The sequence below is a fragment of the Myxocyprinus asiaticus genome, chromosome 21 (assembly GCF_019703515.2).
Source record: "Myxocyprinus asiaticus isolate MX2 ecotype Aquarium Trade chromosome 21, UBuf_Myxa_2, whole genome shotgun sequence".
In the NCBI taxonomy this organism is placed as follows: Eukaryota; Metazoa; Chordata; class Actinopteri; order Cypriniformes; family Catostomidae; genus Myxocyprinus; species Myxocyprinus asiaticus.
In genome coordinates this window covers 44,596,813-44,621,007 of record NC_059364.1, presented here as the reverse complement: position 1 = coordinate 44,621,007, position 24,195 = coordinate 44,596,813, and the positions used below count along the sequence as shown (strand labels likewise).

The window sequence follows — 24,195 nt, the reverse complement described above, 5'->3', positions numbered from 1 at the left end:
CTTTCAGATCAAGACCGCATAACATCTGGGTACCCTGACCGCTGCTTTTAATTGGAATATACTGTATCTTAAATCAAGTTTTTTTTTTTTTTACTTACCCATTGGTTAACTTTTTTTTCTTGTTTTATTGCATAAACCTCACCAAATGATGTTATATTTACATTTACAAAAAAATATATGCCAGTAGGGTAAGAAAAATAAACTTATTAAAAGATATATGTTATGAAAACGTGTAATATCTTTAATATCTTATGCAATTTTGCTTCTCAATGAATTTATCTATTTAAGGATGTTTTGATATTTTTACTGGAAAACAAACTACTGATTAAGAAAATGCGGCTTGTTTCAAACCCTCTACCATGTTCATGCAAAACAGACTGTGTTGGCATGCAAAAGATTAAGTGTGGTAGAGACAGACACAGAAAATTATATTTGAAAATAGATTTAATGACACATAAACATGATTCTAAAATAAATGCAAGATTTGTCAAAAAATATATTACTCAGATAACTAATATAAGTGTATAGAAGAAGGATCTTGGAAGAATATTTGCTCAACCAAAAAACATACTTAACTGTGTATATCTGCCCACTGATACCCAAAGCAAACTAAAATCAATCAGTAACTGTGGGTTGCAACACTTTGGACTATTTGAGAAAAATATATACAGTCCTAAGACATACATCAGTGCTTTTACAATAACACTTTTATTATTTTATTAAAAAAGAAAAATAATATTATTTGTGTCCAAAAACCTAAAATCCAAGATGGCAGTTTTTTCACATCCAAAAATTGTGATTATGACTTTGTTTTGTAAAAATAGGGATGTTTTTTAAAATAGCAGCAGTTCTTTATTGAAGTGGTTGCTTATAAATATATAAAAATTATAGACATTAGTCAAGATAGACAGCATATATATATATATATATATATTTGTGATTGAAAACGGGAATGTGAGGGATAAAGGTACAATGTTCAATGGGTTGTACTGTTTAATACCTTTGTGTCGATTGTTCAGCTGATGAAACATTAAAAAAATACATCATCCAATCCAGTTGACCAAAAACAATTTTTCTTTATAATTCAACATGATCTAGAACATTTAGACTGAATAAACTGTACGTTTATCCCGCATAGCCTTGTTTTCAATTGAGAAAAATGTAATATGTCATCTATCCTGACTAAAGTCTATCCTTGATCAGCTAAAACGTCATCAGTTTTAAAGTCTCTGGCCTAATTTATAAACTCAGGAAAAGAGCAATCGACCATGGATCTGTGGTAAGAGTGGTAACTTTTAACTGGCATCTTTCATAGCAAAAAAGTTATTACAAGGAAAACCCAAATAAATAAGAGGAATGATGATCTAATATATACATAATACTGTACATCATATGTCAAAAACTATGTTCTTAATTCCAGCAATATCTCACAGAAGCTCCATGCCCTCAATGACAGCCGCAGGATCTCACCACCATATTCCTGTACTTCTTCAGAATGACATTTGAGCTGTCATCAAAATACAGCACTGATATAGCGTTCAGTTTGGTTGGTGCACAGCAAGGCTTTGGCACATTATCAGGAAACATTAGATGGACCTGTGAAGGAAAAAACACTATATAATTTGTTTGTTTTTTTTTTGTTTTTTTGTTTTTTTTCAAAATGTATACTGGTTGACACATCACTACCTTATTTTTAAAGTCCTATTTATTTCAATTGTTTTTTTTGATGGACGAATCCAGAGAACTTCCGTAATGCCCACAATCAGACATTATACACTCTCATCTTTGTAAAAACAAAAAACAAAAACAACAAAAACTATACTAATACTAATAGTATTAGAGATACTAATCCTGTCCTGTCTGTACATAAAATCATACATTCATACATACACTTATTATAGTCCTTTGTAAATATGGTAACTCACACTTCATTTGGAAAACTTCAAAATAGCGCTATATTCTACTATATATTAATATTAGGACTGTCAATCAATTCAAATTTGTAATCAAACTAATTACATGGTATGCCGATTAATTAATCGAATTAATCGCAATTAATCGCATACATAAATATTTGCTGAAAAAGCCCCTCAAATAACAATAATTAAATGTATAATGATTAAATAATTATCAAAAGTTATATTTAAATTATTATAAATAATATATATATATATATATATATATATATATATATATATATATATATATATATATATATATATATATATATATAAAATAATACAGATAATTAAAATAGATTACATTATTTTGGCACACAAGTGAAGCATTAAAAAAGACAATACAAAAAGTGGCTTTAGAATACAATATATTGTTTATTTCCATATTATTGAACATAAGCCAATCATTGGCCTAAATTTTACAGCAATCCATTTTGCAATTAAATTCATCAATCAGTCCAAGATTTATTATAAGGGCTTGTTTAAGGACGCATCAATGTACACCTGCATCAGATGGATACTTTTGAAGAGTCTCGGTTGCTTTGCGTCATAAGCCTTATTACACTCTCTGAGGATATGATTAATTGCATAAAAAAAATAAAAATAAAATAAAAAACGCGTTATTTTTAATATAATTAATCGCACTGAATTAATGCGTTAAATAGACAGCCCTAATTAATATATAAGTAGTTTGAGAGTGTAGCGAGACTGACTCAATTATGTCATTCACAAAATGTAATGGAAAAAATAATTCACATACAGTAGGTGTTGTTAAACGAGTACAATTTAAACACAAGGAACAACTTTCTTGGTACATATACCACTCAGATTTGAAAAGAGCCTCTTTTCTTATGGTTCTCAACCAATATTTTTTTGGCAACACTTTACAATAAGGTTGCATTTGTTAATGCATTAGGTATCACAAACTAACAATGAACAATATATTGTGTTCAGTATTTATTAATCTTTGTTAATGTTAGTTCATAAAAATATACTAATGTTTTAACATTATTTAACTAATGTTAACATACAATATATACAACTTTTAATTTTAAAAATATATTAGTGTATGTTGAAATTAATATTAACCAAGATTAATAAATGCGGTAACATTATTGTTCATTGTTAGTTCATGTTAACTAATGTTGCTAACTAATGTTAACAAATGGAACCTTATTGTAAAGTGTTACCTTTTTTAATTTAATTTTACTTTTCTTTTATATATATTATATATATATATGACGGCTCTTCAGCTCTTGTGGAATAGTAAAATTTCCACTGGATGCACACTTCAGAATCTCAGTATATGCAGTAGGTCATCTCAGAAATTTTCACCTACAACTGTATCATGGATAGAGAGTTTTCAGACATCCTACTCATTTGTCACATTGCTTTTTGTGTATTATATACTAGGAAAGTATGCATATACAGAAGCAGTGTTTTCTTTTTTTTTAATGAAATTGAAATCACATTTTATCATCACTTAATCTCAGAGCTCATGTTAGGTCTGTCTTGAAAGTTTTACACACTACCGTTAAAAATACATTTTTCTACGGATTTTTACTTCTGGAACCCTTCTGTTACGCTTTGTGAGAGATTTTCTATGATAAAACAATAGACACTCACCAAGGTCTGCACAATAGCATGGTTTGTTGCATTCATATGTGCATTCAGTGGAAATGAACATTCTCCATCACAATAAAAGGCTGCATAGCCCTCAGGAGCAATAATCCAGTCCTACATTGAGAGAAAGAGAGATGTATGTATAAACATATCAACTTATCTTATGCATGAGAGCACTCGTGTCATTGATTGATTCCTCGCGAGCTGCCACATGCACTTACCTGCCATCCTAAGTCACGGAAGCTAACGTAGAGTTCATGCTTCTTGCAGGCTTGCCTCTGCTCACTGGTGTTTTGATCTAGATAACGACATCAAAACAACATTGAGACTTCAAACACTGCAGTAGTGATGTTGTTTAGTCTACTAACGTGTGTGGGCTCAATGTGCAGTATATTTGCCGCTGGCAGGACATTTTTGTATATAGACACCGCATGCAGTAAATACAGTGATTGTACGGCAGCAAAGACCCTCTACATTCACAAAAAAATCAGGTAAGATCATGAGGTATTCCAGGGCTTGGTAATCTATGTCCTTTGACAGAACAGTTCTGCTACTATTTAAATGAAATTCAAAGGTGCTCGACAAAGAAAAAAAAAAACATCTTAAACCAGTTTAAGCTGTTTTGTTGGTCTTAGCAGCCAGGCCAGGCTGTTTGCTGGTTTTTTCAGCAGCTCAGGCTAGGAGACTATCTTAAACCAGCTAAGACCAGCTTAAACCAGTTAAGACCAGCAAACCTGCTCAGGCATGTGAGAAATCACACTTGTCTTTGTGATAGCAACAGAGCGCAACAGTGATTTCGGAAGTACTGTTCCCATTAATTCTTCCAATAGGGATTTCATAAAATCCTTTGTAAAAGAGTTCTAAGCCTTTGGCCAAACCAAAGAGATCCGAGGTGAATCACACCTTTGATAAACTTTCATTTCAAGCAAAACACTATTTGAAATCAGACAAAAAGACAAATTTAAAAGGCTGTGAACTTAACGTATTTCAAGAGGGAATGAACTCCAATCCCATAAGCATTGCAAATGACATAATTAAATGGAATGAAAAAATATAAAAAATATTGATTTAAAGTTGTTGATTATTTGTAAGTATAGAAACAATATATATTCACATTTTATTGGAAAATATTCAGATATTTACAAATATATAAATAGTTTAAGTGCAGGGAGACCGGTCGATTGCATCATTCACAGTGTGTCATGTGAGTGGGTGGTCGCAGCAGAGCTCTTTTGGTGCGCTTTGTTCACTGTGATTCTTTGATTGGTGGATCTTTCCTTTCAGGATCAAGGGTAGTGAAGTTCTTCACCAGAAATTCCACTATTAAACTCAACTTTTTTAAAAATGAGGTTGAAATACATAAATATGAAATATCATTTCAGCAGAAGCCATTGATTAACAACCTCTGAGCTTACAGTAGGTCTGTCTTTAATGGTTTATAAGTTATAGGCAAAAATGTATGTGCCTTTGGCATGTGACAGTATAACATTTTCACATCACGATAATCGCTGAAGCTTTTATCACGGTATACGGCATTATCATGGTATTTTATTACAAAAACCGGTTGAAAGATAACAAGTTTAATTACTTTTTTTTTCAATACCAACCTGACCTTTTAAATGAACATATAATAAAGAACTATGAATATACAATAAAATTTTTTACAAATGTATAGAATAAACAAATATTTGAAAATAAATATTAAGTAAAATCCCTACCAGTCACCGTCTAGAAGTGCAAAGATGCAAACATGTAAAATCCCTTATGAACAACTGCGAACAAGTGGAGTTTTAAATGCAAACTACTCTTCGGCCACTTGTAAGCAAGCTACACATTATCTGCAAATTGCTAGAACAGTTCACTTTCTTTGTTGTTATCTTAGTTGTCACTTAGCTAGTTGTCTCTTTTTGTCTCTCAGTTTTCAAAAACTGTTTGGAAAAACAAGCAGAACTGTCACAACCTACCATTATCTCGCTTAACATGTTGGAGGTGTTCCCATGTTTTGCTGCCACTTTTCTGCCAAATGTTTTACATAAAGGGAAGTCATCTTCGACCAACAATCCATCTGCATTTGTATGGAACCCGAAATACTTCCACACTTCTGTTGTGTAGCACCGCACATACAGCATTACTGTCACCGTTATCAATTCTGAGAGTACAGAGCAGACCTTCACTTTATTGGTGAATGTCCATAAAGCGCATCTTCTAAACATCTCCTTATTTTGCGCAGCGTGATGACACTGTGAACCTTGTAATATTCAATAAATGCTTCATATCAAGAGAAACGTGTAAAAATGAAATAATACATATGCACGCCTGATTAAGCAGATGGACGCCGGAAGCAGATTGTGTAAAAGAAATAGATTATTCTGCACAAAATTATTGTATAACAACAATACGTAAGCATGTAGTTAATTAGGTCGAATATTTAAGAAAATATTTTTAAACAAATATTAGCAAGGTAAATTACAAATGATTGTAAAGTTACGCACAAATATAATGAAGTTATAGTGACGAGCAGCAGCACTTAAAGCGCATCCTTGCATGTTCATGTTAAGTGCAGTTTTGGGAAAACGTTTGTAAAATTGCTCATAGAAAATGCTCTTAACCGCAAAGTTCGATCATTATTGGGAACCGAGGCCCTGGTTTTGCTGGCCTGACTCTTTACTTACAACATGAAAACATTTCCATATTGCAGCTTATTGTGGCCAAAAACCACCTACTTAGGCAGAAAGAGACTGTCTAACTGTCTAAATTCTGTTTGTCCAGAAGAAATAAGTACTGATGATTTCAAAGAAAAATATTACTAAACAAAGTAAAAAAACAGTACAGTACAGAGTCCCTTAAATGACAAGGAGGGAATTTGTTTTCTGAAATAGGCAGGACCATAAGGCATTGGTGGGGGGGGGGGTAGTATTTGTATTTTATTAAAGATAATAATGAGAAATACTATTTCATTTACACAGCTAGGATACTGTAAATTTCGTGAATTATTTACAGTAATCAGGGTTCTACAGTGCAAGTGTTTTACTCGCATTTGCGAGTGAAAATTACAGCTTGTGAATGCAGAAAATTATTTGTGCGCACCGGTGCGAGTAACAGCTGATCTAACACCTTAAGTTATGAACTTGTTATTGCAGCCTATCATCTGAATTAAAACTCCCTAATGTATCTTCCCTCATATACCAAAAACTTTTAAAAGAGGTGTGTTTGTTATTTTTGCATTAAAAGTGCCTTTTTTCACTCTCACATGGCTGCGAGCACTGTCGTCTCCCTCCCTCTCTTTCATGTGCATGCAGAGACCGAGGGAGAGATAAACCACGTGAAGATGGTTTAAGCTGAGTTCCCTATCTGTCACTGACTCGACGTTGTGTCGATGTAGTGACACTAGGGGTCACTCTTGGGAGCCTGAGACACCTCTGGTTTTTGATAAAAGGCCAGTGAAAATTGGCGAGTGGTATTTGCATACCACTCCCCCAGACATACGGGTATAAAAGGAGCTGGTATGCAACCACTCATTCAGATTTTCTCTTTGGAGCCGAACGGTCAATGTTTACTGAGCTGACTGTTCATTCACCTCTGCTGGATCTGACGGTGCATTTCAGCGGCTTCTCCCTCCTCTGCACTGGTGCACTGCAAAGAACGCCCCTGGGCGCTTCGGCAGAAATAAGAGAGTATATTTCTCTAAAAGAGCGGCACACACGGAACGTCTTTTTAAAGACACGTCTTTTTAAAGATGCCTTTCCGTTTTTGTGTGTTATTCCTGGTTGCGGTCATTATCTCTCAACTTCTAATGGCCACGATCGCTGTCTTTCATGTCTGGGTGCGACCCACACGGAGACAGTGTTCGTGGATGGATCATATACTCATTGTGAGAACATGACCATGGCAACGTTGCGGTCGCGGCTTGCTTTCATAAGAAAGCAAGCCACCCCAGCGGCTCCCCACCTCGGTCCTTCTACCTATGGGTATGAGGCCAACGCGGCTAGCACCGGGGGCGATTTGGGGACCCCAATGGGACCACCTCCGCCGGGTATCCCCCCACGGACCCCCCATTCCCCAGCATGCTCGTCTGCCCCGATCGGGCTTCCGGATGAGTCCGCCGGCTCATCTCATGGCAAATTAGACCTCTTGTTCGGAGCCCATGAAGCTGATGAGCTCTCGAGTGCAGCATCGGAGAGCGGGCTCGTCCAGTCAGACGCGGAAGCCTCAGCTGGGCTCCCCCCCTCGGGTACGGTCGCCCAGTCACAGGCTGACGCGTAAATGACGGACATGCTTTCTCGGGCAGCCACGAGCGTCAGGCTAGAGTGGAACCCTCCGCTCTCCCCTGAACCCTCGCGGCTCGATGATTGGTTCCTGAGCTAACGGCGCCGCTCACAGCCACGCCTCGCTCCAGTTCCTTTCTTCCCGGAAGTGCACGAGGAGCTGACAAGGTCGTGGGAGGCACATTTTACTACCCGGTCCCGATCTTTCAGCTTCCCCACCCTCACTATCCTCGATGGTGGGGCGGCCAGGGGCTATTCGGCGATTCCCCCGGTGGATAAGGCACTCGCGGAGCACCTATGCCCACAGAGCGTCGCCACCTGGCACGGGCACCCAAAGCTCCCGTCCAAGGCCGGTATGTCCGACGACATTGTCCCTTTGGTCCCCCTCGCCCGGAGCTTGGACACGTGGCTTGCGCTTTTCAATCCATCGCGATGGCTGATCCGGACCATCCGACTCAGCTACGTGATTCAGTTCGCCAGGCGTCCGCCCAGGTTCAGCGGTATCCACTTCACCTCGGTTAAGGGCGAGAACGCTACTACCTTGCACGCGATGATCGCTACCCTCCTACGGAAGGATGCGATAGAACCTGTCCCCTCTGGCTGAGATGAAGAAGGGGTTTTACAGGCCCTACTTCATTGTACCGAAGAAAGGCAGTGGGATGCGGCCAATCTTGGACCTGTGAGTACTGAACTGGGCTTTAAACAGACTCCCGTTCAAGATGCTGACGCAAAAATGCATTCTAGCAAGTATCCAGCATCAAGATTGGTTCACGGCGGTAGACCTGAAGGACGCGTACTTCCACGTCTCGATTCTACCTTGACACAGTCCCTTCCTGCGGTTTGCATTCAAGGTTCGGGCGTATCAGTACAAGGTCCTCCCTTTCGGTCTGTCCTTGTCCCCTCACGTCTTCACGAAGGTCGCAGAGGCAGCCCTTGCCCCGCTAAGGGAAGTGGGCATTTGCATCCTCAACTATCTCGACGATTGGCTAATCCTAGCTCACTCTCGGGATGTGTTGTGTGCACACAGGGACCTGGTGCTCTCGCACCTCAGCCGACTAGGGCTTCAGGTTAACTGGGAAAGGAGCAAGCTCCTCCCGGTTCAGAGCATCTCTTTTCTCGGCTTGGAGTTGGACTCAGTCTCGTTGACGGCGCGCCTCATGAATGAGCACACACAGTCGGTGCTGACCTGTTTGAAGGCGTTCAGACAGAAGACAGCGGTTCCACTGAAACTGTTTCAGAGGCTCCTGGGGCATATGGCATCCTCAGCGGTGGCCACTCCGCTTGGGTTGATGCATATGTGACCGCTTCAGCACTGGCTTCAGACTTGAGTCCCGAGATGGGCATGGCGCCACGGGACACATCTCATGGACGAGCCCGTGGCTACGTTGGCACATCAACTGCCACGAGTTGCTGACAATTCTGCACGCCCTGTGGAGGTTTCAGCCGTTGATCCAGGGCAAGCATGTGTTAGTTCGGACAGACAACACGGCAACTGTAGCATATGTCAACCACCAAGGCGGTCTGCGCTCCCGTTGTATGTCACAACTCGCCCGCCGTCTCCTCCTCTGGAGTCAGCAGCACCTCAAGTCGCTGCGAGCCACTCACATCCTTGGTGACCTCAACACTGCAGCGGACTTGCTGTCACGGCAGGTTACCCTCAGGGGAGAGTGGAGACTCCACCCTCAGGTGATCCAGCTGATTTGGAGTCGATTCGGGCAGGCACAGGTAGACCTGTTCACCTCCCAAGAATCCTCCCACTGCCCACTCTGGTATGCCCTGACCGAGGCACCTCTTGGTATAGACACGCTGGCACACAGCTGGCCCCCTGGACTTTGCAAAGATGCATTTCCCCTAGTGAGCCTATTTGCAGAGACCCTGCGCAAGGTCAGAGAGGACGAGGAGCGGTTCATCCTGGTAGCACCCTACTGGCCCACCCAGACGTGGTTCTCGGACCTCACGCTCTTCGTGACAGCCCCCCCGGCGAATTCCCCTGAGGAAGGACCTTCTTTCTCAGGGACGGGGCACCATCTGGCACCCACGACCAGACCTCTGTAATCTCCATGTCTGGCCCCTGGACGGGATGCGGAAGACTTAAGTGGCCTACCACCTGCGGTGGTAGACACAATCACTCAGGCTAGGGCCCCCTCTACAAGGCGCCTGTATGCCTTTTAAGTGGTGTCTGTTCGCTAAGTGGTGTTCTTTCCGACGCGAAGACCCCCAGAGATGTGTAGTCGGATCGGTGCTTTCCTTCCTGCAGGAGAGGTTGGAAGGGCGGCTGTCCCTCTCCACCTTGAAGGTGTATGTAGCCACTATAGCAGCACACCACGACACAGTGGACAGTAAGTCCTTAGGGAAGCACAACCTGATCATCAGGTTCCTGAGAGGTGCCAGGAGGTTGAGTCCCTTCAGACTGCGCCTTGTTCCCTCATGGGACCTCTCTGTAGTTCTTCAGGGTCTACGGAGAGCCCCCTTTGAGCCCTTGCAGTCAGCTGAGCTTAAGGCACTCTCTTTGAAGACTACCCTCCTGACTGCGCTCACTTCCATCAAGAGGGTAGGAGACCTGCAAGCGTTCTCTGTCAGCGAAACGTGCCTGGAGTTTGGTCCGGGCTACTCTCACGTGATCCTGAGACCCCGACCGGGCTATATGCCCCAGGTTCCCACCACCCCTTTTAGGGACCAGGTAGTGAACCTGCAAGCGCTGCCCCAGGAGGAGGCAGACCCAGCCCTGACATTGCTGTGTCTGGTGCGCACTTTACACAACTATTTGGATCGCATGCAGAGCTTTAGAGTCTCTGAGCAGCTCTTTGTCTGCTTTGGTGGACAGCGGAAAGGAGAAGATCGCCCATTGGCTCATTGACGCCATAACAATGGCATATCACGCCCAGGACGTGCCTCCCCCGGCAGTGCTATGAGCCCATTCTACCAGGGGTGTAGCGGCCTCCTGGGCCTTGACCAGTGGCGCCTCTCTAACAGACATTTGCAGAGCAGCGGGCTGGGCAACACCCAACACCTTTGCGAGGTTCTACAATCTCCGGGTGGAATTGGTTTCGTCCCGTGTAGTGGCACGCACAAGCAGGTAGTCCGGGACAGCTGGCCGGGTGTATCATTTGCGCATAGTGCCTTTCACCTCCCCTGAGCTGAAGACATGCACTGTTGACTCCCAGTAGTGTTCACAAACTGTGTTCCCTGGATGATTTCCTCCGAGCCCTGTGGCAGACAAGTTTGCGGAGAAACTCGCTGCCGGCTCAGTGCACGTGCTATCTAAGCCCTGTACTGGGGTAGGTGCTCAAACAACGTCGAGTGAGTGACAGATAGGGAATGTCCTAGTTACTTGTGTAACCTCCGTTCCCTGATGGAGGGAACGAGATGTTGTGTCCCTCCTGCCACAACGCTGAACTACCCGCTGAAATGGCCGGGACCTTGTCTCGGCTCCTCAGCACAAAACCTGAATGAGTGGCTGCATACCAGCTCCTTTTATACCCGTATGTCCGGGGGAGTGGTATGCAAATACCACTCGCCAATTTTCATTGGCCTTTTATCAAAGACCAGAGGTGTCTCGGGCTCCCAAGAGTGACCCCTAGTGTCACTACATCGACACAACGTCTCGTTCCCTCCATCAGGTAATGGAGGTTACGCAAGTAACCAGGACGTTTCTTGCTTGTTTTTTATGTGTCAAAATGACGGACAGCATTTTGAATAATGACAGATTAATCTCGCGCTCACACGCAAGATTCTGAGAAAAATAGCAAGTCATATTAAAATGTGTGAATCCATAATATGCACAATAACAATAAACAGCATGTCAGCATCCTCGTCTAACTCAGCGAGATAAGCAAAATCTCAAACTTAATAAAATAAGAACAAAAAAATCATGAAATGTCACTCTAATAATAACAAGACCCTCTGCACAACTGTGTGAGGATGACGCACACCAAATTTACAGTATTCTGCTGGCTGTCGCGTGAACAAGTGCTTGTGTGTTTCTTCAGTGGTCATGAAAATTCTACAACATCATAACCATGCACTGCAACACTGTAAAAACCTCTTAAAAGGGCATACCTTGTTGATGCTTTATAACAAGACAATCAAGCAGCTGCATGGCTCTGCGTCAATGTGTAATAGACCAGTAGATATGTCAACTGCTAGAAATGTATCAAGTATAATATCTATCGCGGTTATGCAAAATGCATGGCAAAGCATGTTCCCAAAAATCATTGCATCATTTTGCATTTCTCATGGCCATCGATGATAGTGTTCTCTCGTGCGCGCACACGAGCATCACATAGAGCGTGAGGAGAGAGAGCGCGCATCCATGGCGTGAGAAATGCAAAATTATGATTATAATACAATGATTTTTGGGAACGTGCATTGCATAACCTTTGCATATGCTGTATGTGTAGACATACAGTATATAAGTAGAGGGGACTTCAAGGTAAAAAGGTTGGGAACCACTGGTCTGACTCATATTTTCATAGAAAAACAATAAAAAAAACAGCATATACAGACACAGAATTGCTTCTTTCTGGTAGTTTTTGTCATATAAAATATATTAACATTGTATAACTTTCATGAATAACCCATTAAGCATTTTTGCATTATTCGACGCTTAATAGACAGTTAAAACTGAAAATGCATAAATGTAGTTATAAATGTCCTGAAAGTTTGATTTGAAAGATTTAAATGTTGATGAACTAGCTACTAATCTGTTAATAATTAGTCATATTTCAAATATATATTTGTTAATGGCAAATGGAAGTATGAAGTGTAATCAATATATTATTAGTTTATTAGTGACTTAAGGAGATCTGTCAGGACTGATGTAGTTTGGTGCTGCCTGTAAGGTTAATTTAAGAAATAATCATTTGAAAAAGGTTTATCAGAGAAGACTACAGATATTCATACTTCTATCAGTATGAAGAATCTTTTGTCAGTTAATTCTGTAGTAATTGTTAATGCATGCATGCTCTGTTGTGATACATCCCCCCCACCCCCAATCACAAATCAAAACCTCTAGGGGTGGGGACCCCCCATAAGACTGGAATCAATTCGGGAACTGCCCAAAGCATACTTTGGTCTTAAGGCTAAGCTAGGTCTGGTGAAACAGCTAACATTGTTACAGAATCTTTAAGTTGTGTTTTTAAAATTAAAAAATAAAACTACTGTACCTCCACTTTTGAGAGCCGGTGAAGATTCTTGCTGAGATTTCTGCTTATTTCTGTTGTGACTCTTCCTCTTCCCTCCTGTGGCCCTTACAGATCGAAGCAGAACCTCACTGGCTTTGAAAAAAGCAACAAGGAATGGCTGTTTGGACTGAGGTCCGTTCCTTCCAATGATGCCAGCAGATTTCATGCTGATGCTTCTACCTGCACACAAACAGATGTATCAAATGTTACAAAAAAGTTTTAAGGTGTACGCATCTGGTTATACAGATCAAATTTAGTAAAACAGCCATGATTAACACAAAGAAAACCTCTTCCTGTGTGGCAAAATCACAAGAATGCCATGTGAGTATGCTGCAAACCAAATTTCCCTACGGGGACAAATGAAGTCTAACTTAACTAGAATGATGTATGGCAGTTTCTACAGTACACACAGATACTGGAGTGATTGTCTACATGTCAAACAATGAGGAGCGGGCTGAAAACTGATCTGATAAACAGATGACTTTATATCATCAGGTTCCCGTATAAGATAGAGGAAAAGCTGGGTGTAGTTGTGACTCAAAGATGATACTTCTGCGATCAAAAGTGTCTCGCATTGGTAAATGAGTCAGTTTTAAAGCAAATGTAATGACCATGTGAAAGGAAACAAAACCAGCTGCATTTCATGATTCTGATTTCCAGTAAACAGGGAATGTGAAAATAATTTAAACAATAAAACATTCTCTGCGGGAAGGAACACTAAAATATAACTGCAGCTTTAAAGTGACCGAATGGTTATCATTAAATAAATTTCCCAACAAATATTTAACATAACATGTGCTGTTAATCCAACATACATGCAAATCAAAGCAATACATCAGAAATATGAACCACACCCCACATCAACAACTGCCATTCTTATATTAAAATAATGCAGTTCACAGAGAAAGTAAGAATATGTAGCCACAGTACCTATAATATGCATGTTAAGGAAGAGTTTAACCAAAAATGAAAATCCTGTCATTATTTTCTCATCCTCATGTGTTTAAAACTCATATGGCTTTCTTTTGAGAGGTTTTATAGAATGCTCACACCATACCATGAAAGAATATAGTGACTAGGGTTTGTTCAGCTCCAAATTTTGTCTTTTTTTATATTTATCCAACACATCCAACCTCTTCTGCCATTTCATTCCTCTGAAAAAAAAACAAAAAAACATTTGCACTACATAACAGATTTGTATTTGCACTGTACATAACAGATAACAGATTTGTATTAGATTTGCACTACGTATGTGTATGTGTGTATGTATGTATGTGTGTGTCTGTGTGTGTATGTATGTATGTATGTGTATAACTATTTTCTATTTTTTTATTATTATTTATGTCTTGCTGCTGTTTTTGTGTTGTTGTGCACTGGAAGCTCCTGTCACCAACACAAATTCCTTGTATGTGTAAGCATACTTGGCAATAAAGCTGATTCTGATTCTGAAATAGCAGCAAAAAAGCACCAAAGAAAACACCATAAAAGTAATCGGTAACACTTAATTTTAGGGGTTCATAATAATGCACTAATTAAGCATGAATACGAAATTAATAACTACATAACTGAATGCATAGTAATGCCATCTTAGCCATAATTTACAACTTATTAAATGTATTTTGTGTAGAAAGTAATGTAATTAATGCTTTATTTCAGAAATCCATCATCTACTGTATCATGTTTACTAAACAATATTAAGCCAGTAATTAAGGCTGTTTGTTTGTTTGTTTATTTATTTTTACCTAAATTAAATTACTAAAATATTTGATTAAAGAAAACTGGACCCCCTATTCTTAAGTGAAAGTTTAACCTACTCAAGTTATTTACTTAAAGTTTTACCTAATACTTACCAATCAGTTAATTCTTATTCATGATTAACTAGTGCATTCTTGTGGACCCTAATGCTACCAAGTAATCCATACAATTTATGGACTATATTCTAAAACCATACAAAAGCTCTGTGTGAGAAGCCAATTCAAATTTAAGTAGTTATTCACTGAAAATCTGACTGAAAATGTATTTGTGTATTTGTTCATTTGTCATATCCATATTCAAACTTGGCTTGTCGCGATAGGTTAGAAATGCCATTTGGCAATACTGACACCAAACCCTCACACATAAACTTTGAATATATACAAGTGTAAATGAGATTAGAGAGCTGTGGCAAAGTGAAAGAATTTCAGCCAATAACAACTTAAATTTCAGTCTGTTCCTCACAGGCACAAAAAATAATAATAATCTAGCTACAGAAGACTTGGAATATAGCTTATGAGTCATATTAACTACTTTTATGATACTTTACAGGTTCTTTTTGTAACTTAACAGCCCTGGTAGTGTTAGGGAGTAGTTAATTGAAAGTAGCGACCCTGCCAATTTACTATCACTGCATTTTTCAGTAGCATGACAGTAGCTTAATTATTTTTACAGTAGTGTAGCTTTTCCAGAAGTGAGTAAAATTTTGCAGTGAGTAGTGCTGTAGTGTCTCAAATATTGAATTTTTCACATTGTTTTGGAATGCAGCAATGGAGCCGAGAGGAGTAATCAAACACACTCACCTAAACAGTCCTCTCTCAATCATGTAGCGTTGGGGAAAAATAGTATTTAAGTGAACCGGTTCTTTCTGACAATTCATGCAAATGAACCGTTTAAAATAAATGATTACCTTATATTGATTCTTTTGAGTCGGTTCTTTTGGACAATTCATATAAATAAACTAGTTCACATAAATGATTCGCTGATTCACTTGAGCCTCATGCAACCTTAAAAGGACTTTGCCTTATTTTTTTGAAGCAAATTTAGTGCATTGCTGCTTTTTGTATTTTGATTCAGTTATATAAAATATGGCATTTTCTAGTTTATTAATGTACAGTATTTTAAGTATAAATGTATGTTCCATTTAATGTTGTCATCCTATTTGTTTAACCCATATCAAAATTAAACCTTAAATGCATACCTCGGGTCTTTAGTGGCCCGGGACCTCATTCCACCCCCTGTACCTAATCCATTTTTTAGAGTTGTGCCCACACCTCTGTAGTATTCCTCAATCTATCGCTTATAAATAGTGTAACACACAAAATTTTTTTTTATAATGGTTTAAGTACCAAAAGTGTATAGGGTCTCTAGAGACCCGAGGTATTTGAGATTGTCAGGTTTTTTTTTCTGCACTTCCATAAATTAGATTTTTCATGATTATTTTATATCTATTTAAGTTTACTATCACAGGATATTTATTTCTTTGTGTATTACAAGAGAAATTAGTACTATATTCATACAAAAACACTATATCGCTTTGATTTTCTGAGCAAAAATTATCAACAATAGTGAATTATCAGTATCCCATATACGCGTGTACACATACATATACTTGTTTTTTCTTTTTCAAGCTGGCGCTGTTGTTTCAGTGATTGATTTGATTAACATTTGACATTGCTAGATGATGTAGAAACAACATTGAAGTAAACTATAGCAAGTGTAACACATGAACAGTATGATATGACTATTGTCATTTGGGTGTATGTGGCAAGGAGGAGGGTGGGGCCGGGCCGTGATGATGCATGCCTGGCCCTAATCAGGCTAATCAAGCCGACAAGAGGGATAAAGGCGGCCAGAGGTGGCTGTTTGGGACAGAGAGAGCTACAGGCAGCTGCCCTGTATGTGTTTTGTCTTTATGTTTTAAGTTAATCATTAAATTATTATTTATATTGTTAAGCCGGTTCTCGCCTCTTCCTTTCCCTTTTACCCCGCTACATTGGTGCCGAAATCCGGGAAGGAGGAGGGATGTGCTGTAGTAGAGTCCTCACCACTACCATCCACCCCAAAGGAGCAGCTGCAGCCATCCGCCGGGGGACTGAGGAGCCAGGCTGCCTGAAAGCGGAGGAACGACCGCCGACAGCAAGGTGAGGAGGGGCTCCCTACCAGCCGCTAAATCGCGGCGAGGTCAAAGAGAAGACCGCCATCCACGAGTGGGGAGGGGCTCACTGCCGACCGCCTGGAGTGGGAGAATCACTTTCAGGGGCAGAGGAGACCCCTACCATCCACCAAAACGCGGCGGGGTGTTCCGTCTGCCAGGGGCCGGAGGACTGCCTCCGATCCACCCGGGGAGGAGCGGCTGTCATCCTCTAGAGGGTGGAGGAGTGACCGAGGACCAGGCTATGGTGTATCAGAGAACTTGCGAGTACTTTTTTTTTCTCTCTTTCCTCTCTCTCTCCAGCTGTCGCTATGTGTTGGCCTTTCCCTCTCTTTTTTTTTCCTCCCCTTGTCTCCCTCCCAGGTCCAAGAAGGTGGGGAAGACCTGCTGGCAGGTGGGGCCGGAAGTACGTCATGCTCCCCTGCCTGAAGCAAAGGAAGGAGGAGTGTGGCAAGGAGGAGGGCGGGGCCGGGCCGTGTTGACGCACGCCCAGCCCCTAATCAGGCTAATCAAGCTGACGAGGGATAAAGGCAGCCAGAGGGGAGAGAGAGAGCTACAGGCAGCTGCCCTATAAGTGTTTTGTCTTCATGTTTTAAGTTAATCATTAAATGATTATTTATATTGTTAAGCCGGTTCTCGCCTCTTCCTTTCCCTTTTACCCTATTACAGTGTACTACTAAAATAATGTAAGTGTTTTATCATTTTACAAATGTGTAACTTACAGATATGTGTTGCTGATGTGTAGCTTATGTGTAACTCAATGTGTTTGACAGCCAGTTGCATCTTATGTGTGAAAATATTTAATCCTGTTCTTGATTTGTCCTGATTTGTTGCTAATTGTCTTGAAAATATTGTGAACATTTTACACTATCTGGGCATTTTGTACATACATTTTTGATAGATATAAGTGCTGGGTCTCTAAAGACCTGAATATGTAAGAGTGTTTGGGAAAATTACCAATGCATTTATGGGTTAACCATGGTTTTACTTAAGTAACAGTGTATAAATATAGTAACCATCACTATAGTAACCGTGGTTAATTTTGTGGTTACTATACAAATACCATGGTTAAACTATGTTTACTGTAGTAAAACCGTGGTTTTAAAGTAGCTTCCCCAACAGTGTTGGTCACAATGTACTGTCCTTGTATGGAAAAGAACTGCATAAAGATCATTTAAAAAATTTCTTTTGCAACCCCACGATGAAAAAAGTCATACTGGTTTGAAAAGACATGCTGGTGAGTACATGATGATAGAATTTTTGTTGTATGAATAATTTATTTAAGTAGCAGAACTTCAGTGTGGCATATATTGCTAACACTTTGATGTTCTGATCAGACAGTCTTACCATCAGTTGTCTCCACACAGAGTTGTAGGCCCATGTTCTGCTGAGGGTTCAGAACCCAGTGATTACTGGTGGCTGTGATGTCAAACACCAGCCAGCCTCCATCAGAAGCTCGAATCTTTTTCCAGTCCAAGAGGAATGTTTCAGCATCCCTAATGAGAAAATGAGAATACACAATGATGTCAAGATTCACATTGTATTTTAATATTTCACTGTCCCATGCAAATACATCAATGCTAAATTATAATGACATGTTTAAAATTTGAGATAGATGAGTTGGATTTTTCTAATTGCAGTCATGCCATGTCTTCATTAGCAATGTTGATTATAAGTTACAAAAACAAACGATGAAATGAGTACAACTAAATTCTCTCTCAATCCTTCCTTTTCATCTCAACCACAGTATAGTCAACAATTCATTCCTGTTCATCTACTGAACTGAACGTTCCAGAACAGCACATGGGCCACACAGAGAGAGCACTGCCCTCATCTCACATACACTGGAGAAATGATCAGTGACAAAGACACATCCCAACATGCAACTATGAGGATGAGCTCCACACAAGTCTGCTGTTTCTCTGTTACATCACAATATTCACATCTTCTATTCACCTTCAGTGTGAAAAAGAGCTGGCTCATGAGGGTCATTCATTTGAGAGTCGCACTACACTAATCCTTGTTACACTTGTTACAATCAACCAGTGATGACAATGCAATAGAAAGATGTGAATTTATTGTTTTTGTATAATTTTTTGGTGCCTTGTCTTTCTCTCTCATCACGTTCAATTCAGACTGCAAACTCACAACTCAGATAAAACATTATTTCTTTTATCATGCAAGAAAAACTGTAGTGAATATTTTAGTTAGTTAGTCAGTAAGCTAGATAGTTAGCTAGTTAGTAGGCTAACCTTTATTTAACCAGGATACAACTCATTGAGATACAATTTATTTTACAAGAGTGACCTGGCAAAGAAGGCAGCATGGAAGAAAATGACAAGGTAACAACGTACCAGTGTTGGGTGCAATCCGAGTTACAAAGTAATTTATAACTGTAATATAAGATTACAGTTACTATCTTCCAATTAAGTACTTTTAAGTACATTACTTAGGTTGCACATCTACACTTTCTAAAATAATATTTTTTAATGTAAAATCCATTTAAAAAAATCATATGTACATCTGTTTGCGTTTTTGTGACAGCAGAAGAGTCATTAATGAGTTTTTGTAAGCGAGAAACATGTGGTGCTGAGCATATTACTTGTGTAACACTGTAGCTGGCATAGGCAATGACGATGAAGTGAGAACCCAAGTGCAATTTATTAAATAAACATGAAATCCAAAACCCTAACTACACGTGAACTAAACTAAACATAAACATGAACATGACTTGACTTGACTTAAACTTGGCTCGACATAAATGTGGCTTGACTTAAACATCTACAATCACTTTCAATACTTGACAGCCGACAATGGAATACATGAGGGTTTAAATACATGGACATGGGAGAACATAAACCAATGAACAAACAGAACTCTAAACAAGATAATTAAACAATGAACCAAAATGAATGAAACAATGAAAATTGGTGAGTGGTATTTGCATGCCACTCCCCCGGACATACGGGTATAAAAGGAGCTGGTATGCAACCACACATTCAGGTTTTATGCTGAGGAGCCGATATAAGGTCTGGCCATTTCAGCAGGTAGTTCAGCGTTGTGGCAGGAGGGACACAACGTCTCGTTCCCTCCATCAGGGAACGGAGGTTACACCAGAAACCATGACGTTCCCTATCTGTCACTCACTCGACGTTGGTGTCGATGTAGTGACACTAGGGGTACCTATTCAAAACGCCACAAGGCTGAACGGTGTTGCGTGAACTGGCGGTGTGTAGTGGGCAGACTTGCTGTGTGCCTCATAGCCAGCACACCAGGTCGACACGTAACCTCCCCTGACACAATTATGAGTGTTGAACGGCCCTTTTTGGGGACAAGTCGACTACCCAAAGATAGAGACAGGCTTAACCCAGTCGTGGCCTCTTTTCCCCTTCTCTTTTTCCACTCCCTAAAAAAGAAGGGGGACTGGGCCGCCAGGTCTAGTTGGGGAGTGTCCCTCCCAAGGGGAAGACACCGTGGAGACCACACCTCGCCCAAAGGGGAGGGGGTATTTAAGTGGAAAAATACGTCACATGGTCTTTCCAACCATGTGGAGAGCCTTCAAGGTAGATCCTGCCAAAAGGGGGAGGAGTTACTACAAACATAAAGACTGGGGCAGAGGGGCTCTGCCCAAGGAAGATGCAGTTTGCCAGCAGGGAAACTAACTAGCGGAAGATATAGATCGCATGAGGTTAGCCTTACAGGGAACCGCCACATGCGGAGCACCTACCCCAGAACAGGGCACTTAGTTAGCGCGTGTACTGGGCCGGCAGCGAGTCTCTCCGGACACTCGACTGCCACAGGGCTCGGAGGAAGTCAACCAGGGAACATAGTTTGTGAACACTACTGGGAATTAATGATGCACGTCTTCAGCTCAGAGGAGGTGAAAGGTGCTATGTGCAAGCGATACACCCAGCCAGCTATCCTGGGCTTATCCGCTTGTGTTGCGTGCCACTACCTGGGACGATACTGGTTCAACCCGGAGGTTGTAGAACCTTTCACAGGTGTTGGGTGTTGCCCAGCCTGCTGCTCTGCAAATGTCTGTTAGAGAGGCACCCCTGGCCAGGGCCCAGGGAGACGTTACACCCCTGGTAGAATGGGCTGGTAGCCCTACCGGAGGCGGCATGTCCTAGGCGACATATGCCATAGTTATGGTGTCAATGAGCCAGTGGGTGATCCTCTGCTTGGAGACAGCACTTCCTTTCCGCTGTGCACCAAAGCAGACAAAGAACTGCTCAGAGATTCTAAAGCTCTGCGTGCGATCCAAATAGATGCGTAAAAGTGCGCACCGGACACAGCGACGACAGGGCTTGGTCTGCCTCCTCCTGGGGCAGCGCTTGCAGGTTCACCGCCTGGTCCCTAAAGGGGTGGTGGGAACCTTGGGCAAATAGCCCAGTCAGGGTCTCAGGATCACGTGAGAGTAACCTGGACCGGACTCCAGGCACGTTTCGCTGACAGAGAACACTAGCAGGTCACCTACCCTCTTGATGGAAGTGAGTGCAGTCAGGAGGGCAGTCTTCAAGGAGAGTGCCTTAAGCTTGGCTGACTGCAAAGGCTCAAAAAGGGCTCTCTGTAGACCCTGAAGAACTACAGAGGTCCGATGAGGGAACGAGGTGCGGTCTGGAGGGATTCAGCCTCCTGGCGCATCTTAGGAACCTGATGATCAGGTCGTGCTTCCCTAAGGACTTACCGTCGACTGCGTCGTGGTGTGCTGCTATGGCAGCAACATACACCTTCAAGGTGGAAGGGGACAGCCTCCCTTCCAACCTCTCTTGCAGGAAGGAAAGCACTGATCCTACTGCGCATCTCTGGGGGTCTTCCTGAAGGGAAGAACACCACTTAGCGAACAGACGCCACTTAAAGGCATACAGGCGCCTCGTAGAGGGGGCCCTAGCCTGAGTGATCGTGTCTACCACCGCAGGTGGGAGACAACTTAGGTCTTCCACGTCCTGTCCAGGGGCCAGACATGGAGATTCCAGAGGTCTTGGCGCGGGTGCCAGATGGTGCCCCTTCCCTGAGAAAGAAGGTCCTTCCTCAGGGGAATTCGCCAGGGGGGAGCTGTCGCGAGGAGCGTGAGGTCCAAGCACCATGTCTGGGCGGGCCAGTAGGGTGCTACCAGGACAACCTGCTCCTCGTCCTCCCTGACCTTGCACAGGGCCTGTGCAAGCAGGCTCACTGGGGGAAACGTATATTTGCGCATGCCAGGGGCCCAGCTGTGTGCCAGCGCGTCTATGCCAAGGGGGGCCTCGGTCAGGGCATACCAGAGCGGGCAGTGGGGAGGATTCTTGGGAGGCGAACAGGTGCACCTGTGCCTGTTGAATCGACTCCAAATCAGCTGGACCATCTGAAGGTGGAGTCTCCACTCTCCCCTGAGGGTAACCTGTTGTGACAGCGCGTCCGCTGTAGTGTTGAGGTTGCCCGGGATGTGAGTGGCTTGCAGCGACTTGAAGTGCTGCTGACTCCAGAGGAGGAGACGGCGGGAGAGTTGTGACATACAACGAGAGCGCAAACCACCTTGGCGGTTGACATATGCTACCGTTGTCGTGTTGTCTGTCTGAACTAACACGTGCTTGCCCTGGATCAATGGCCGAAACCTCTGCAGGGCGAGCAGAATTGCCAACAACTTGAGGCAGTTGATGTGCCAATGCAGTCGCGGACCCGTCCAGAGGCCGGCAGCTGCGTGCCCATTGCAAACAGCGCCCCAGCCCATTTTGGAGGCGTCTGTCATGACCACGATGCGCCTGGGGACCAGTTCTAGAGGAACACCTGCCCGTAGGAATGAGAGGTTGGTCCAAGGGCTGAAAAGACGGTGACCGACTGACGTAATGGCCATGCAGTGTGTCCCGTGGTGCCATGGCCATCTCGGGACTCGAGTCTGGAGCCAGTGCTGAAGCGGCCTCATATGCATCAACCCGAGCGGGTTGGCCACCGCCGAGGATGCCGTATGCCCCTGGAGCCTCTGAAAAAGTTTCAGTGGAACCGCTGTTCCCTGTTTGAATGCCTTCAAACAGGCCAGCACTGACTGTGCACGCTCGTTCGTAGGCGTGCCGTCAAGGAAACTGAGTCCAACTCCAAACCGAGAAAAGAGATGCTCTGAACCGGGGGGAGCTTGCTCTTTTCCCAGTTGACCTGAAGCCCTAGTCGGCTGAGGTGTGAGTGCACCAGGTCCCTGTGTGCGCACAACACGTCTCTAGAGTGAGCTAGAATTAGCCAGTCGTCGAGATAGTTGAGAGCGCAAAATGCCCACCTCCCTTAAAAGGGCAAGGGCAGCCTCTGCGACCTTCGTAAAGACACGAGGAGACAGGGACAGGCCGAAAGGTAGGACTTTGTACTGATATGCCTGACCCTCAAACGTGAACCACAGGAAGGGTCTGTGTCGAGGAAGAATCAAGGCATGGAAGTACGCAACCTTCAGGTCTACCGCCGCGAACCAATCTTGATGCCGGATGCTCGCCAGAATGCATTTTTGCGTCAGCATCTTGAACAGGAGTCTGTGTAAAGCCTAGTTCAGAACTCACAGGTCCAAGATTGGCCTCAACCCACCGCCTTTTTTCAGTACGATGAAGTAGGGGCTAAAAAACCCCTTCTTCATCTCGGCTGGAGGGACAGGTTCTATCACAGCGATCTCCGCGCAGGGTAGCAGCGTTTTCATCTTTCACCAAGCTCATCACTTTCGCGGGCTCCGAATAAGAGGTTGAACTCGCCGTGAGACGAGCCGGTGGACTCACCCGGAAGCCCGATCGGGGCAGACGAGCGTGCTGGGGAATGGGAGGTCCGCGGGGGGATACCCAGTGGAGGTGGTCCGCGCTGGCCTCATACCCGTGGGTAAAAGGACTGAGGCGGGAGCCTCTGGGGTGGCTCGCTTTCTTACGAAGGCGAGCCGTGACCACAACGTTGCCATGGACATATTCTCGCAATGAGAACATGACCATCCACGAAGGCTGTCTCCGCGTGAGCAGTGCCCAGACACGAAAGACAGTGATCGTGACCGTTAGAAGGCGAGAGATAATGAGCGCAACCAGGAATAACACACAATCGGAAAAGCATCTTTAAAAAGACGCGTCTTTAAAAAGACGTTCCGTGTGTGCGCTCTTTTAGAGAAATATATACTCTTTTAGAGGGGAAAAATGCTCTTTCAGAAAATATACTCTCTAGTTTTTCTGCCGAAGCGCCCAGGGGCATTCTCTGCAGTGCACCAGTGCAGAGGAGGGAGAAGCCGCTGAAATGCGCCGTCAGATCCAGCAGAGGTGAATGAACAGTAG

At 42.6% G+C, this 24,195-nt stretch overlaps 1 protein-coding gene across 1 annotated transcript in view; it reads right to left on the bottom strand.

The window, feature by feature from the left end:
• Positions 1-483: 483 nt before the first annotated feature.
• Positions 484-24,195, bottom strand: part of LOC127411742 (bone morphogenetic protein 5-like) — a 62,608-nt gene continuing 38,896 nt past the window's right edge. The window contains exons 3-7 of the mRNA XM_051647473.1: positions 18,284-18,432; positions 13,012-13,209; positions 3,803-3,879; positions 3,585-3,695; positions 484-1,596 (exon numbers count right to left, since the gene is read on the bottom strand). Of these exons, the coding sequence (XP_051503433.1) occupies positions 1,447-1,596; positions 3,585-3,695; positions 3,803-3,879; positions 13,012-13,209; positions 18,284-18,432 (685 nt within the window). The 3' untranslated portion in view covers positions 484-1,446. The remainder of the gene's footprint in view (positions 1,597-3,584; positions 3,696-3,802; positions 3,880-13,011; positions 13,210-18,283; positions 18,433-24,195) is intronic.